This window comes from Choloepus didactylus, chromosome 20 (assembly GCF_015220235.1).
Source record: "Choloepus didactylus isolate mChoDid1 chromosome 20, mChoDid1.pri, whole genome shotgun sequence".
Classification (NCBI taxonomy): Eukaryota; Metazoa; Chordata; class Mammalia; order Pilosa; family Megalonychidae; genus Choloepus; species Choloepus didactylus.
This window is the reverse complement of record NC_051326.1, coordinates 14904206-14922009: the sequence shown is the minus strand read 5'-3', so window position 1 is coordinate 14922009 and position 17804 is coordinate 14904206. Positions and strand designations below refer to the sequence as shown.

Here is a 17804-nt window from a genome sequence, read left to right as displayed (position 1 = left end):
GCCAGGAGCCCACCCACTGCACCCAAAGAGTTGGGAGGCAGCAGGAGGGGGCAGAAGGAGCACTGGATTGGGAGTCCGGAGTCCTGGTGTAGGTCTGGCTTCTCCCATTCACTGTATGACATCGGGAGGGTCACTGAACCTGGGATGGACAGCAGTTCCCCCTCCACAAGGCGGGGTCAGGACTAACAGATCCAGGTGTGCCCACCTTGGGCCTCCCTCCCACCCCACCTGTCAGCTCCACCCACAGCCCCCTCCCCTTCTCTCCCCAGACCTTCCGGTGGCCGGTGGCCAGCAGCCTCGGCAGCAGCGAGATCCTGGAGATTCAGGTCTTCAACTACAGCAAAGTCTTCAGCAACAAGTGAGTGTGGGCTGGGCAGGAGAATGGGGGCCTGGCGGTGCTGGGGCCTGCCCTGCTCCTTGAGATCCCCTTTCCTTGGGTTTAGAAGGGGGACCTGGATGCCTGCCCTGGCTTCTTCTTCAAGGACCAATGAGGTCTTGGGATGGCCTTTGATCCCCTCTTCTGCTTTCTTATGCCATCCGCAGAGGCCCCCAGCACCCCAACCACTGTCAGTCAAGAACACCCCACCTCTTTGTTCACCCCCATCAAAGCTTCCTGTCCCCCTCTTTAAATCTCCCTGCTTGGGCCAGCCTGGGGGACGGTTACCCATCAGAGAAGCTAGAGATAGAATTGCTGATAATGTCCTCCTAGAGAGCTTCTGTAGCCTTGAGGACAAACTTGTTCCACCTCTGGAGGACAGGAAGCTGTGAGGCAGTTTGGGACAGTGGTTTTGGAGTCAGACAAGCTTGATTTCCACTTCCCAGCTCAGTTGTCTGCTGTGTGACCTTGGGCAGGTTACATAACCCCTCGGAGTTCAGTGAATGCCGTGTTTGCCTCAAAGGGTAGCTGTGAGAATTAAATGAGATAGATATTCCTTCCATCTGTCCTTCCTTCCTTCAACAAATGCTTGCTGAGCACCTACTGTGTGTCAGGCTCTGGACTGGGTGCCAAGGATAGCAAGGTGTCTACCTTCCCAGAGCTTTCATTCTGCAAATGAAGCAACATCACTAGTAGGTATTTCATAAAATTAGTTCCCATCCTTCTTTCTGGGTGACAAGCAGAATTCAGAATGATTTCAACAGTCTGGAATCACAGCTAAATATACTAAATGTAAAGTCCTGTCCTTGGTTTCAAAAATCAATGGCTCTTGTTCAAGCTAGAGGGGGCATGGCTGAGCAGCACCATGTCCAACAGCTGGGCCATGCCAGCTCACTGAGTGCTCCAAATGACCCAACAGTGGGAGGAGACTGCAAACCAAGGAAAGGTGACCCAGTCCTAGGTGGTATTAGCAAAAGTGGAACAATCCAGCAGGAGAGGTGACGGCTCCACTGTCCTCATGCTGAGAGGCACCACCTTGGGGAGGCCAGGCTGGAGAAGGGAATTTAAATCTTGCCTTTTGACAAAAGGATGAGAACCTGGGGAAGAAAATCATCGAGGACATATGCATCCATTCACCCATCCATCTGTCCATCCTTCTGCCTTCCAGACATTCATCAAATATTTACTGAGCAAATACTCTGTACCAGGCAGACACTCTACTAATCACAGGGGCTGCTAAGATGGGGGTTAAGGCACTGTGCCTGACCCCAAGAAGCCTTTCTGTCCTGTGCAGGAGGAAAGAGAGCTGTGTGCTTGGAGGCAGGACAAGGACCAGGTTGAGTTGTTCAAAGACGGGGGTCAGAGCGGCCTAAGTGCTGGAGAACAAGCAGAGCTCGCCAACCAATGAGCTGTCTCAGGAAGTAATGAGCTCCCCATCCCCAGGAGAAGGCAAGCCAAGGCTGGACATCCTCTGGCCCACCACATGGGCTCCAAGGTGCCTCTGGTTCTGTGGTTTGCTTGGGAGTCCTTAAGATCCCAGATGACTGAGCAGGAGGCCACGGGAGAGATGTGTAGGGCCGAGGGGCTGCCCCTTGGCCTCTCAGGGTATCCCATCAGCCAGGTAGCTGCCTCTGCCACCCACAAGAGAACTTGGTGACAGGCACCCCACCAGGTGAGGGGCCCACAGGATGAAGTGCCACCCTCTTTGCTGGAATCCAAGCCCAGGGTGACCGATGAGGATGGCAGCAACTTGTGGGTGGAGGTGGAGCCGGTGGAGGAAGCAGAATTGGAGCCAGGAAGGGCCTCCAGGAACCCCAGCAGCAACCCCGACATGGGTATCAGAGCTCAGCCATCCAACCCTCACTGCACAGGAGGGGAAACTGAGTCTCAGGATTCCGAGGTCACGTGGGTGGACAGTGGTGGAGCTGGGGTGAGGATGCATGCCCACCTCCTCTTCTGGCTCCCCTGTGACTCAGAAACCCGAGTATTAGGCCAGCGGTGATGGCAGGAGGCTAGGGCATGAAAGAAGAGATCGTCAAATCACTTTCAGTGAACGCTGCCAGACCCATCGCTGAAAATGCTGGAAACCCTTGAAAACATCAAAATTGCTGCTGTAAACAACCAGGTATCGTTGGGGAAACTGACCACCATAACTTCAAATACTCTGGCTCTCAAGCCTCCATTCATTGCCTCCAGCACCAAGAGGGGAGACAGAGAGGAGGGTAGCTCTTATCCTAACGCCCCCTTCTCTCCCTGCCCCCCGCCCCACGTCCACCAGAGAGAAGGCAGGGAACCCCATGGGCATGGGGGTAGAGGAAGGTCTAGGCCATCGCTGTTGGCAGTTGGGATGGGGGATCCCTCCACAGAGACCACAGGGCCCATCCTGGCACAGGCTGGCCTGGGAGGCCAGAGTGGCTCAAATCCCCTCACCCTGGAGTCGGGGCTCCATTTCACAAGCCAGAGAAAAGGCCCACCTGGGGTTGGCCTGGACCGGGCCAGAGGGGCCGAGGCCCTACCCCCACCCCCGTGGCCCGGCTCCATCTCCAGGTGCCTGCTCCTGGGCAGCTGTGGGCTTGGCAACCTGCAGAGCCACACCCACCACTGGGCGTGGTGCGGGGCACATGGCAGTCCCCGATAGCTGTCCATGCAGTGAGCAAGCGAATAAATGCCCAGTGGGGTGGGGGGGCAGAGTGCAAGGTGGGAGGAGGGTCCCGGGATCGGCGTGGGCCTTCCTTTCTGAAGAGTTCAGAGCCCTCCTAGTGGAAAAGGCAGAGCCACATGACTCATGCATTTGGAGAAACCGAGGCAAGGGAGGCTGATGTGAGAAATGGCAACTGTGCGCTGATCCCATCACTGCCCGTCTCCGAGAAAGGAGCTTGTCCCAGGAGCGGAGGGCAGTTTGGAAACAGGCCCTCCCCCGGGGGTCCAGGGGCTGCCAGGAGGAGGGTGGGGACCCTCTGTCCCAGCCCTGAGGATCCCTGTGAGGACGAGGCATTGGGTTCTGAGGAGCTTGTGTGTCTGGCTCCGCCAGCCTGAGACCCTTGAGGGGCGATGGCCTGCCCGCCGCCCTGGCTCCCAGCTGCCACAGACGCCAGGGCCCCTGAATAATTCAGCACCTGGGAGAGCACCGGAGGCCTGGCCCGTGAATTATTGACGGCCTGGTGCCCGGTGGCAGCCCCTTTGTGGCCACTGGGAGGCCGTCTGCACCGAGGCCTCCTCCCTGCTGGCTAATTACCTGGGAACCTGACCCCATCCCGGCCACCCGGCCCCTCTGGTTGGGGGCCTGGGGGGAAGTGTCCTCCCTGTGATGGAGCGACCTGGGATCGAGAGCCCCAGTGGGGTCCAGGGGAGGGCCCCACGCCTTTGCCCACCAGCCAGGAGGAAACTGAGGCCCAGAGAGGGGTCTTCTCCATGGCAGGTTCTGGACAAAACCACGTCTTAAACCGAGACCTCTGGACCCCCAGCCAGTGCTCCTTCTCCCGGAATGAACGGCCTTGCACCTTCACTTTCCAGGGATTGACCCTGATGGCCAAGGGGCGTGTGAGCCCACCCTTCCTCGGCGGCCCCTGGGGCCCCTCCCTCCCAAGCAGCTTTCCCGCCTCACTGTGCTTGAAGCCAGGCTGGACAAAGACAGGGGGAGCCGGAGGAGTCCCCTCCAGGGTCACCACACACCAGAGCCAGGGCTTCCCCAGAGGGTGTCTGCAGAGGGGCTGGGGGCAACGTTCAGGGACTGCTCTTAAAGCTCTGTTCACCCAGCAAGAGCCCTGTTTTGCTTAGATGGTGTTACAGATTTGTAAGAAGAAAAAGTTGTATAAAATTGATTTTCTTTATACTTAAAATAAGACAGACCATGTCAATTGTCCTTTTCACAGAATATTATTTTTCTTATTTGTGGGAGGTTTGGGGGAACCATTGGGAGTTAAGGCCCCCCAGACCACCCCCTGGGGATGTGGCATGTTGTTTCCTTTGGCCGTGCAAGCTCCCAGCGCCCAGCCCTGCCTGGCTCCAGATGACAAGCCCCTCACCACATCGGGGAGGGAGGACGGGGGCATCTGCCGTCTCACATGCATATTCTTGGTTAGTCCCCATGAAGAAGGTGGTGTAACTCTCGGGGGGGGAGATGAGAAAAAGCAGAGTTCAGAGAGGTTACATAACCACCCCAGAGTCACACAGCTGCAGGTGGTAGAATCCCTCCTTGGACCACGCTGGAGGAATCCAAGTCTGCCTGACTCCAGAGCCGGGCTCCTTCCACTGTCTACACTGCCTCCCTTGAGGGATGGCATGCAGTCCGTGTGTGGACAGAACGTGCACCAGTGTGCGAGAAACAGAGGATTTGCCAGGAGGCTGCCCTCAGCTCACCCGAGATCAAAGCAGTCACCAAGCAGAGTAGTCGATGAGTAGTGAGATCCACAACACTGGGGGTGTGTAGCAGAGGCTTGGAAGCATGTTTAAGGATTTCCTTGACAGAACAATGGGGGAGCCCCCCTCTCAGGCCCTTCCCAGGTCCAAGGTCTGAGATTCTGAGGCACGTTCAGCCTGGGAAACTGCGCTCAGTCCTAGCAGGAGAACAGCTCCATCCTGCCCCCTGGGGGTGTCTTGTCACACCGCAGCTGCCCTGTCGCTCCCTGGGGCTCTGGGCTTTGGGCCTCTGAGGAGGGGAGAGGTGAGTCTGGCACTCGGCACCCAGCAGGTCCTCATGCGGTTAAAACGGCCTGAAGGTCCAGCCTGGCCAAGAGTGAAGGGCCAGAGTAAAAGGGGAGTGGGGGGCGGACCTCACGGTGTGCTCCCCAGGGGCCCTCACAGTGTGCTCCCCGGGGGGTCTCATGGTGTGCTCCCCAGCCAGCACCACCAGCATGGCCCGGAAGCCTGTCAGAAATGCACATTCTCAAGCCCGCCCCACATACTGACTCAGAAACCCTGGGGAGGGGGCCGGTGGTGGGTCGGACCCGGCTCTTCCCGGTTCCCAAGAGCCCACGGAGCCCACCTCTTCCTAACTCATGTTGGTAGCTTGGAATGGGCCGTGGTGGGAATATTTGCATCAGGAAACCAGCACAAGCTACAGATTGGGACCCCCAGGCCAGTGTACTCTGTCATGCCCGTAGCCTGTTGTTAGGATGTCTGTCTACATAGGACAGAAGGGAAGGCCCCACCCCACCCCTCATTTCTTAAAGACCACATAGTGACTCGGAGGCAGAGGCTCCCCGGCCCAGCCCTGCTCTCCGCGGCCCTGCCCGGAAGCCTGCTCCGGCTTTGGAGGGAGAAATAGCACCAACGGTTTTGCCTGCAGAGCTGGGTGGCAGCAACGGCAGACAGGGCTGTGAGCTCCCGTGGGAAGTGGCTGCTGGTTTCTGTCCATCCAGTGTGACCGCTCCTGCGGCTTCCTCCCCACACGCAGAGGGAGCCTTCAGGATAGCACAGACACCTACAGGTCTGCTCAAGTCAGAATCCGTCCAACGCTTCACCCCACCCGGATCTGCCACAGATTAGCCTTGCCCTCCCCTCTGCTGGCCTCACCTTCCTTCTCTGTAAACCAAAGGCAGCCCCGGTGATCTCCGAGCTGGCTCTCTCCCTCTCCCAGATGGCTAACTGGTCAACCGCAGAGCAACAGTCTCCAACCCATAGGGTGAAACGGGGTTCAAATCAACTCAGCCTCCATTTATCAGGCACCCACTGTTGTTCATTGATTCAGCAAGCAGATATTGAGATCTCCTGGGGTGGGGGATATAAAACAGATGCTGGGAATAGAAGACACAATTCCTGCCCTCAAGAGGCTCTCAGTGTGGTGGCTCCAATGAGCCACTGTCCAGTTTTTGGGGTGTCGCTCATGTGCTAGGGGCTCTGATAAGGACTTAAGCAGGGTATCTCATTTACTCCTCTAAGCAACAACCCTGTGAAGTGGGTTCTCTTAGGAGAGAACTGACACTCAGAGAGCTTGAGTACATTGACCAGGAAGTGAGCGGCTTGCTAAGTGTCAGAAGGGGGTGTTGAGCCCCAGGATCTCTGGCCCTAAGACAGCTCTTACCACAGCGCCGCCCCACCCCTCATCTGCTGTGCTGCTGGAGACTGTGGGGCAGCTGAGATCAGACAGGTCTTTGCCTTCCAGGAGCTTACGGGGGCAGGGGCAGGCATCGTTACCAACTAAACAGGTGATGGATGAATGAGTGGTGTTGGTGAGGGGTAGAGACCTCAGTCATGGTTAGAGAGGCTGAAGGGCGGGAGTGTGTATCCGGGAAGCTCAGGTCCTCCCCAGACAGCCTGCACACTCAGAGTCTAGCAGCTACTCTACAGGGAGTGAGCTGAACCCCGATTCCACATACCCAAGGATGCAAGGCTCTGCCATTACACCCTGACCCCCAGTCTATGAACAGGCCCCAGGGTGCTCATCGCCTGCTCAGAGCTCTCCCAGGGAACTGGGTCTCTCACACACAACCAGGCACAGTTGTTGGGGGCCACAGACCCCCAGCCCTCACAGACATGCTGACCCGGCCCCTGGGCTGCTTTCTCCAACCCCAGCCAGCAGCCCGAGCAAGCCCACCCACCCCCAGCCCGCCTGCTTCCTCCTCAGCCAGCCACAGACTCTTGGGTGTCAGCCTTGCTCCTGGCCTCTGCGTGAACCCGCCATGCCCCCTCTGCCCTCCCAGGCTAATCGGGACCTTCCGCATGGTGCTGCAGCAGGTGGTGGAGGAGAACCACGTGGAGGTGACCGACTCGCTGATGGACGACAACAACGCTGTCCTCAAGGTGAGTGGGCCCAGGGGGTCCTGGACTTCCCCACATGCAGTCACCCCACTTCACATTCTCCCCAACCCCCCACATCGGGCAGCCTGGGGACCTTTCCTCGTGGTGACAAGGGGAGGGGCAGGAGGAGACGCTGGAGCCCCCATCCTGCTGGAGCCCCTGTGGCATGTCAGGGTTTGGTGTCCTCAGGCAGGGCCACCCCAGCCCTTGGGACAATGAGAGACTGGGAGACACCCTCCTTCTCCACCAAGGGGTCACCAGACTTCCAGGTGGACCCAGCTCGGGAGTGGCTAGAGAGGCTCCTCCTGCCTCCCACAGGCCAGTCCAGTCCCTGCTGGCGAGCCCAGGGCACGGCCTGCCCACAGCCCATCAGGCTTGGCTCCTCTATAAGCTCAGATGCTCTGTGAGGGCAGGGGCCCCATTCACGCTTTCATTGTCACATAGGCGCATAACACGTTTTAACAAAGGAAAGAAACAAGCTAATCTGGATTGTTTTGACCCAGACCCTCAGCCTCTCCTCTGCCTCATGGGCCCCCTTGAGCTCATCTGTGTCCACTCTTGGGCAGTTTGCTGTGGTGGTGAGAAACACGCCTCTGGGTACAAATCATGGCTAAGCCACTCACTAATGGTGTAATCCCAGACACACAAACAACCTCTCTGAACCTTGGTCTCTTCATCTACAAAGTGAGCAGAATCCTGGCATCTACCGCACAGGATTGTTGTGAGGATTAAATGAGACTATGCAGGCAATGCTTATAACAGTGAGCACATAGCAAGTGCTCGATAAATATATAAAATAACATTGTTGGGTATTTCCTGACCTCAGTTTGCTTGTGCATAAAATGGGGTGACACCATGGGCCCCAGGCTCCCGATAACTCTGACTCCCTCTCCAGAGAGCCAGCAAAAATAGCCTCCGCAGGCAGGATAGCAGGAAGGGGCCCTCTGGGGGAGTGCCGAGGGTAAGGCAGAGGCCCACAGAGCCCCAGCTCCTCAAGACCCCCACCCCTTGTTGAGAACAAGGAGAGCATTTGGGGCCCCAGCCAGGTCATTCTCACCATAGCATGGAGAGGGGGGATGCAGAACAAGCCACGGCCCACAGTGGCAGTGGAGGGCTAGGAGGAAACCGTGGAAGCTGGAATGAGGGGTTAGAGGGTGGGGAGTGCAAGACCTGGGATAATGGGTGGGGGCGAGTGGACAGCCCTGGGTTTTAGAGTCAGACTTAGGATTTCAGCCATGGAAAGGATGTAGAGATACTCTAGCCCACCCACCACCCACCTCTGCCACCCATTTTACAGACAGGAACGTGGAAGTCCTGATGGAGAATGGACTTGGTGAAGATGGCACAGCTGGTGAATGGCAGAGTCAGGACTGGCACCTGGGGCTTCCAAATCCAGGCCGAGCTTTTCCCACCACACCAGAAGGGCCACCCTGGTTCAGTGGAAAGGATATGGGGCTTGGAGCAGGCAGACTGGGCTCAAGTCCCAGCAGTGGCCCCTCCTGGCTGTGTGACATTAGGCGAGTCGCCCTCAGACTTGTCAGGTTGGGCCGGTTGAGGTGCTGAGAGAGCGAGTGAGCCTGCACGGTGCACCTTGGTGTGCCGTCTAGCGGGGGGTGGGTCGGGAGATGTGTGCGCCTCTCCCTTCCCTTGGGAATCTGAGCCCAGGCACCAAGTGAAGCTGCTCTCCTGGGTCGCAGGAGCCAGTCATGCCCAGACCTGGGAGCAAGGGTGACCGCAGCTGGGAGCCTCCCAGCACCCGTGGGGGTGGGGAAGGGACAAGGCATCCTCCCGCTGCACTGGGGGAAACTGGAGGAGGGAAGTGGCCAAGGACACAGGGCCAGAAGCCCAATTGGGGTCCTCCATTCCTAAGCCAGTTTGGGGCCCCACTTTCTCCCAGAGGGAAAGCTCAGGACAACCTCCAAGGCCCCCTCCCCTCCACGGTGGCACAGGTGCATATCAGGTGAGCAGGAAGGAGGGCCGAGTTCACACGCTCCGAGATGCCCAGGGCTGGGCTGCTCCCCTGGGGCAGGCTCCACGCCGGCAGCCACGTCTCCAACAAGCAGAAGGCGGCAAGTCACTTTCAGTGGACCAGCTCCCAGCCCTGCAGGCAGCCCTGGTTCCGAGGACCATGAAGGGGCAGCAGGCTCAGCTGCCAGGGCGGCCCCCCACCCACCCAGCTGGGGAACCGGGGAGGAGGAGAGCCCAGTGAGGCAGGATCGGGAGCCAGACCCCACCAAGCTGAGTCTGCACACGTTGCTCAGCCTTTCCGAGCCTCTGTTTTCTGCTCTGAGAAATGGGAGTGTAACATCTGCCTCGTCTTCCTCTGAGGAGGGAAGGGAAGGGAAGCACTTTGTGCATCACCCGCGGGCACAGTCTGCAGGATGGCGACAGTCACCGCCGTCCCAGCTGCCCACCACCCCGCCTCTCCCTGCAGACCAGCCTGTGCGTGGAGGTCCGGTACCAGGCCACAGATGGCACGGTGGGCTCCTGGGACGAAGGGGACTTCCTGGGGGACGAGTCTCTTCAAGAGGAAGAGAAGGACAGCCAGGAGACAGACGGCCTGCTCCCCGGCTCCCGCCCCAGCTCCCGGCCACTGGGAGAGAAGAGCTTCCGGAGGTAAGTGGTTGTCCTCCCTGGCCCCCCCCTCTCTCTCTCACACACACACACACACACACACACATAAGAAACCCTGGGAGCCAGGTGGGGAGAGTAATAGAAAGAGGTAAAAAGTGACCCCACCTGCAGCAAATGTGGCTGGCATTTCTCCTTCCAGCCAGCCCTGGTGGCAGGGGCAGCCTGTCCTTCAAAGCTGGGTTCTTTAGATGGAGTGAAAGGAGCGCACAATTTGGCCTCAGAAAGACCCAGGTCTGAGTCCCAGCTCTGCCTCTCACCAGCCACATGACCCTTGGCAAGTCAGGAGATCTCTCTGACCCTCTCTCCTCCCTGTAAAACAGGGCCAAGGGCGATGAGAGCCTCTTGCCCTGTGCACCTCCCCGAAGGTTGTAAGTGAGGTGGCAAGTGCTGCCCCCACGTAGGTCTGGTGAGAAAGGGGTGCCCTGTGGCTGGACAGTGCAAAGGATCAGGCATCAGGGGAGAAAATAGGAAGAGCAGGGTGCCTGGACACCACCCGGTCCCCATCCTGACCCTTGGAAAGAGCTGGGCAGTGGTTCCAGGACTGCAGGGGGGCTCGGAGTGGGAGCCGCCTGCAGACAGGGTGGGAAGCCGTGTGAACACCACCAATTGTGGGGAAAGGAGCACAGCCAGAATTAGGAGAGCCAAGTTGTCCTCTCCTAATGGTGCCACCAGCTAGCTAAGTGATGTTGGGTAAAGTCAGAGCCCCTTGGGGTAGTAATGGGAATGGGTGGACACCCTGAGGAATCCAGGGATGCCCTGGGCTCTGTAGGAAGTACCCCAGGGAAACAGCTGTCCCAAGAGCGTGTGGCAGCCGAGAGAGCAGTCGTCCCCGGGCCGTGCTGAGCCAATCGCTCTCCCAGGCTTACAGGAGGGGCCAGGATGAAGCAAGATGAGGGGCAGGTCCCCAGAGGGCCCCAGGATCTGGAGTCATTGAGGGCACCTCCCACCCTCCTCACAGCGAGCCTCTCTCACCCCTTCCCCACCTTCACGCAGCCATCCCAGGGCAGCAAAGCTGGCACAGAGGAGGGGTTTATCCAGCGCTTGGGAACTGGGACAGGGTGACAACCACAGCCTGGGCCCCTTGTCCCCCAGTGTCACTGCCCAGCATTGGAGGGGCTGTGTGAGTGCAACTGTGTCCCTGGCAGCCCTCGGGGCACCTTGGGGAGGGTGTCATTGCCACACCTGGGGGTGGGTGAGTGGGTGAGATGAGTTTAGAGAACCTGGGGTTTTCCAAGTTTAATTCTGGTTGCCCGCATCAGGCCAGTGAGTTCTGGGTTCCCAGGGAACCTGACATGAGTGCTGGGAAAGCCAGGCCTCTGGGCTCTGGGGGCTGGGAGGAAGCCACTGTCTTTGGGGCCAAAGGGCCTTCCAGAAGGGTCCCCTTTTCCCAGAAGTGTGACAGGGGGAAGGTGTATCTGTGCCCAGCCTCTGACCCCAATCAGGACCCTGAGTCCCAGCCTCTCCCATATTTGCCCCCCATCCTGTACCACTTCTGGGGAGGCCAAGCCGCCCTGTCTGCAAGTTGCCCCCTTGTCACTCTGTCAGGCCATAACCACCCAGAGGAAAACCTGCTTGCTGGCAAGCGGCGGCAGCTCAGCTGCTGGGCTACATCCACGAGGTCTGGCCCAGGGATGCCTGCCTCCCTGTCCTACGTGGGCTCTGTGGGGCGAATGTGGGGGGCTTGGAAGGGGCAGGGGGCTGGGTGGAGAGAGCGGGCAGGACTCAGCCTCAGCCAAGCAGGCCCTGAGCCAGGCTGCTGGGGACTCATACAAGGACAGCAAGACAAGGTTCTCTGGAGAACCCACACCACCCCTCCTCAGGGAGTGGCTGTCTCCACCGCCCTGGGCCCTGCCCTGCCTTGGCCCACTTCCCTGTTACCTCCCCTCTTTCAGCTGTGTGTGCAGGCGGCTCTGCCTGCAGCAGCCCCCAAGTCCCCAGCTCAACCACGGCTGCACCCTTTCCTCCCACGGTGCCATCTCGCCCAGGCTCTGGTCAGCCCCTCACCCTCCGAGCTGCTCTTGCTCCTTCTCTAGTCCTCCCCCAAGCCAGGGGCTCTGATTTCTGCTGGGGCAGTGCCCCAGATCCCCAGGCTCGGCACGTGCCAGGAGGCAGTGGGTGCAATGGAGAGTGCGGGGCTCCAATCCCAGCTCTGCTTTTTAGAGCATCTCTGAACCCCACTTTCCCACCTGGAAGATGGGGGTTCCTGAGGCCTGGGGGTGGAACTAAGATTAAAAGAGGTGTGAGTCGCCCACCACCGTGCCCAGGAGGGGCTTAGCCATTGTTTGCTTCCTCCCTCTTTCCTTTCCACGAGCTGTACCTCACCTCACCCTGACTTTCTCCAACCTGACCTGAGTCCAGGGGCTCTTACCAGGCCCACCAGTTCCTCTGGTGCAGAGATTTTCAGACTTTTCAGTCACAGAATTTAAAAAAAAAAAAAAAAAATACAGTTCAGAGAAGAGCAGCTCTGCTCGCCTCGATGTGAGGGGAGCACACTGCTCTCAGAGGGTCCCACTGGGGCCGTGCTGCCCCCGCCCCCGCCCAGGACCAGCCAGGCCGGGGCCAGAGGATGCTGCTGAGACCCGGGCCCCCTTCTCTTCTGCGAGCGCAGCGGCCCAGCCGGTTTCCGCGGGGGCCCTTCAGAACCCCACACCGAGCTCGCTGGACGGAAGGTGCCCTGGGCTGGGCCTGGGCTGCCAGGGACCCAGGCCTCCCGTCGGGTTGGCGGCGCATGGCGCTGTCGACCTGAGCAAGGCCCGCACCCGGACAGGTGCAGGAGAGGGAAAATGGCTCGTGTTCCCTCCTTCGTCCTTATTGCCCAGCGTCAGGGAAGCACCGGGGAGCACTGCAGCAGGGTTTTCCTGGAGGCCTCCCTGAAGGGGGAGAGGAGCACCATTTCCCCCTCCTCCAAGCCTGCCCTAGTCCTGCAGGGGCAGCTGCCCTTCCTGGGGCCCACCACCACCCCCATCAGGGCCCTCCAAGGCAGAATCCGCCACTGTCTCCCGAGACCCTCAGGGCCTGGAGCTCCACAGGAAACCGGAGGCCCCAGGCCCTGGGGAGCCAGGCTTATCTGACCCCAGCCCGAGGAAGGTGCCACCCACATTCTGAGAATCTCTCGGCCAGGGGTACAGGAGAGCAGGAGATGGGATACCCTGAGCCCCCCACACCCCCTCCCCAGGGGTCCAGGCTCTCCAGGGCATGGCAGGGGAGGGGATGGACCACCAACCTCCCCCTGGAGCTGCTCCTAGGGCCTGGGACACAGCCCCCCCTTCTCTCCCCAGAACAGAGCCTTGTCCCCAGGCCCCTGCCCAGGCTGTGGGGTGAGGGGCCTCTGGGGTCACAGGGCTGGGCTAACGCTGCCAGCGCCCCTGGTCCACACCCTCTCCCCCACGTTCCCTGTCTCCTCATGTCTCTGCTCTACTCAGCAAAGGCAGAGAGAAGACCCAGGGAGGCAGAGATGGCCACATAAGCAGGAGTCCCGGGCCAGGGTGGGGGCCGCTCTGTGAGGGCAGAGGCTGGGCTGGGGGGCAGGCTCCTGCAGGGCCAGGCTCAGGCTCAAGGCTCCAGGGCGTTGCCCCCAACTCTAGGGGCGAGAGACGGAGCGGTGGGGGTGGGGCAGCCTTCCCCTCTCTGTCTTCCCAGTGACCCTCTCTCCCTTTGGTTCTCGATCCTTCCTCCACTTCCCACTCACCCCAGAGGTGGGTCAGGCCCTTGGGCTTCCTGTGAGGGAGGAGGTGACTGAGGACAAAGGTGGGGGCTGGGGGCACAAGAAACCAGTGAACCCCTCTGACAGAAACAGGGCAGGCTGGACAGACGGGCATACAGCCCTGGGGGTCCCAGGAAGACAGACTGGGCAGTATGAGCCTGCAGGGTGTGGCCGGAGCAGGAAACCCCGAAAGCCAAGAGAGGCCACCCCTCCCTCTCTGGTGGTCTCTGCTCCAGCTTCCTGGTGGGAGGGTGGGGATCAGGCGCTGTCAGGGAGAGGAGGAGGACTCCAGATGGGAGGCGCTGCCAGGAGGGGCCGGGAAGGCTCAAGGCTGGGGGTGGACAACTGGGTCCCGCAGGCTCCCCCAGGAGCGGGTTGTCGTGTGAAAGCCCCTCCCAGCGTCACAGAGAATTTAAAATTTCCCAAGCACAGTGGCAGTCAGGGACCCTCACTCCCCCCACCCCCACTGGAGAGGGTCTCTGCGTCCCCCTCTCTCTTACAGGGGACAAATCTGAATCCCAGGGAGGGGAAGCGACTTGCCTGAGACTAGGGCAGAGCTGGGACGAATAGACCTGGGGATTTTAGACATTCTCAAAGCACACCAAAGCTGAAAAAGAGCCAAAAAGCCAGGAATGTTGTCTTTCTTTTCCAGGTGGGAAACTGAGCCCCAGAAATGTTGAGATTTGCTCAAAACCATGGCTCCAATAAGTTAAAAATGAGTTAATTTCAGGATGTCATGGAAATACCAAAATTGCAGGTGTAGGGTCTGAACTGCTCAGCCCTGGGGTGCGTTGGAGCATCTGCTCACATTCAGACCCCAGAGAACTCGCCGCCTCGCTCGCTGCCTTAACTAAGGCGCACTGAGCTCCGGCTCACACACGTTTCAAACAAGCCGGAGCAATGCTGACCGCGGGGGGCAGGTGAAAACTGCAGCTCCACGTGGGGAGAGCCCAGCCCGGGGGCCCGAGGATGGAGAGGGGTGCTGGGTTCTGAGCAAGGGAAGAGGCCTTCAGGCAGAACTTCTTAGGATATGTGAGAAAACGTAATCGGGCATTTATTATTGTTATTGTTGTCATTGTCATTGTTATTAGTTTGGTTTTTAGAGTAATAGGACTATTGGAAGAATAGGAAAATGGAATTTCTAAGAAGAGATTCAACAAGTTGAAACTCTCTAGGCTGGAGAAGAGAAAAATGTGGGAGCAACTTTAAAGCTGTGAGAGGTTGTTGTGTGGCCAAGCTGGTTGGTTTCTGTCTCCACTGAGGACAGACAGGTGGAAATAGGTGTAAGTTGCCGTAGGGAAAACTTCGATTCAGCATGTGAAAGAACTTGTGCTCTCTGTGAGTATTTAAGATTCTGGGATGGGTTGGTCTGGGAAGTTGGGCAATATATTTCCATGGTGCCTTTTGCGTGAGTGTTGCTGGGGACGAATCACCTGGGACAGGCGAGGAGCCAGTTTTCCTGGCACACACGGGGTCAGGACAAGTCGGCCTGGGTCTCGCAGACCTGGGGGGTGACAAGGGCACACGTGCAGACAGACCAGAGTAAAGACTTGGAGGTTTTTGTGGGAAGGGTCAGTCCTTCCTACAGAAATATGGGACAATACTTGAAACAGTCTTTGAAAAGAAATCCCACACACTTTGAAAGACAACCCTCAAGGCTGCATTTATGAAACTGCCTGTACTTGGGGGCACGGGAAATAAAACGGACAAACCCAGCAAGGGGTCTCAAGGAACATGCCCCCATGTTTTGAGAATTTGGCTGTTTAAAAAATGCAGAGAAGGGCTGCAGACCCCGTTTCTCTTAGTCAAGAGTTTGTTAATCCTGATTACCTGTGGCCTGAGTTACTGAGCCTCATGCTGCCGATTAAAGCCAATCGCAGGGCAGGGGCCCTGGCAGGGAGTAGGCAGCCTGTAGCTCATTTACCACCCACCCCTCTAAGTCACAGTTTCTAGAACAATACATAGACCTGAATTAATGAAGCACGCAGGTCGCTAAATTTAGTTTGTCAAATATTCCAGAGTCATCAGGAATACCCGAGTCTCCCCCAGGACTCCGTGTCACCAAACCACAAGGATGTGCTTTCAAAGCCGAGCATGGAACAAGCAGAGAAATCACCAGATCCCAAAATGAAAAGAAGGCTTTACCATGAGTGCATTAACTTGAGAATCTTTTCTCCAGAGAGAAATACCAGTCTCAATTGTCAGTGCTGATCACTCTGGCAGTGCTGAATCCAGATGGGGAAACCCAAATATGGCTAGAAGTCCTCAGATGCCCTAATCACCCACCCTCCCAGGGGATGTTGTCTGTCCCTTTTATGCACCCATGAGTGAAGGGCCCACTTGGCAGAGGTAGGTTTCCACTGAGTTCAGTTTGGTTTGGTTTCTTCGTCTGTTTCTCACCAAATTATATCTTTACTTACTGTAAAACTGGACTAGACTGTGCCAGTTTGAATATATTGTGTCCCCAAAGGCCATTATCTTTGATGTAGTCTTGTGTGGGCAGTCTTTGGAATGCACCCCACCCAGCTGTGGGTGATGACTCTGATTGGATAATTTCCATGGAGATGTTGCTCCGCCCATTCAGGGTGGGTCTAAGTTGATCAGTGGAGCCATACAAATGAGCTGACATAACAGAAGGAACTCAGTGCAGCTGTGAGTGATGTTTTGAAGAGGAGCTATAGCCAAGAGGGACACTTTGAAGAAAGCACGGGAGCTGCAGATGAGAGACAGTTTGAAGACGGCCATTGAAAGCAGACTTTTGCTCCGGAGAAGCTGAGAGAGGACAAATATCCCAAGTGCAACTAAGAGTGACATTTTTGAGGAACTGCAGCCTAGAGAGGAACATCCCGGGAGAAAGCCACTTTGAAACCAGAACTCTGGAGCAGACGCCAGCCACGTGCCTTCCCAGCTAACAGAGGTTTTCCGGACACCATTGGCCATCCTCCAGTGAAGGTACCTGATTACTGATGTGTTACCTTGGACACTTTATGGCCTTAAGACTATAACTGTGTAGCCAAATAAACCCCCTTTTTATAAAAGCCAGTCCACCTCTGGTGTTTTGCATTCTACAGCATTAGCAAACTAGAACAAATTTTGGTACCAGAGAAGTCGGGTGCTTTTGCTGCTGAGTTTGCAAATACCAAACATGTTGGAACGGCTTTTCAAATGGATAAGGGGAAGATTCTGGAAGAATTGTGAGGAGCTTGATAGAAAAGGCCTAAACTGCTTTGAAGAGACTGTTTGTGGAAATGTGGACTCTAAAGATAAGTCTGACAAGGCCTTGAACAGAAATGATGATCGTGTTATTGTGAACTGGAAGAAAGGCGATCCTTATTTTAAGGTGGCAGAGAATTCGGCAAAATTGAGTCCTGGTGTCAGATGGAAGGAAGAATTTGAAAGTGACAACCTGGAATACTTAGCTGAGGAGATCTCCAGACTACATGTGGAGGATGTACCCTGGCTTCTTCTTGCAGCTTATAGTAAAATGCGAGAGGAGAGAGAGAGACTAGAACTGAACTCTTGGGTTCAAAGAAACCAGAAGCTGATGGCTTGGAAAATTACGAGCTTCCAGGGGGTGGAATCCCAGAAGCTACAGCCCAATGTGAGGATGTAACCAACATGGAACCCAGCAGCCATTTCAGTACAAGCCAAGATTGGAGATGGAATTATCCAGAAAGGATTTGTGGAGAGTCCTATTGTCTGATGGCTTTGACCCCTGCATGCTTCATGCGAAGCCAACAGAATTTTCGCGAGATCTTTACAGACAGAGCCATTGCCAGTCTGGACTGGAGAAGACAGACAAGGAACAAACTGAAGGAAAAATTTTTTCAAAGACAGAGCCATGGAGGTTGAGGTCTGGAGTCAAGAGGTCTTGGGCTGGGAGAGGGGAGTGGCCCACACGCATGGAAAGGGTGAGTTTGCCCTGGAGGTTAAGGGTGGGCCTTCCACCTCGATGCTCAGGAAATGTCCTGCCACCCCAAGCCCCAAAGAGGGTGGAGCACATTCCCAGGGAATTGGGGAGAGCCTGGCTGCCACCACACTGTTCTGAAGGGGTTGAGCATGTGCCCCGGAGATGGAAGGGAATCCGGGAGCTGCCCCGATGTTTGAGGAGGGTGGGGCTGAGAAGGTGGTCTCCCCAATGTGTGGATATGTTGGAGCACTCACCTAAGCATTTGGAGAGGAAAGGGCTGCCACAAAGGCCCTTAGGAAGGGTTAGACTCCAGCTCTCTCAAGCCCCAAGGAAGCAACGTCCTTCTGTTAATGACTCTCAGACTTTGAAATCTAATGGGGATTGTCCAGCGGGTTTTAGGAACTGTTTTGGTCCTGTTAACCCTGTTTTCCTTACTCTTTCTC

At 57.2% G+C, this 17804-nt stretch overlaps 1 protein-coding gene across 1 annotated transcript in view; it reads left to right on the top strand.

Moving 5' to 3' along the window:
* The window catches only part of OTOF (otoferlin), a 99906-nt gene that overhangs the window by 36748 nt on the left and 45354 nt on the right, over positions 1–17804 (top strand). The window contains 3 exon segments of the mRNA XM_037812888.1: positions 270–358; positions 7018–7117; positions 9549–9730. Coding sequence (XP_037668816.1) covers positions 270–358; positions 7018–7117; positions 9549–9730 — 371 coding nt within the window.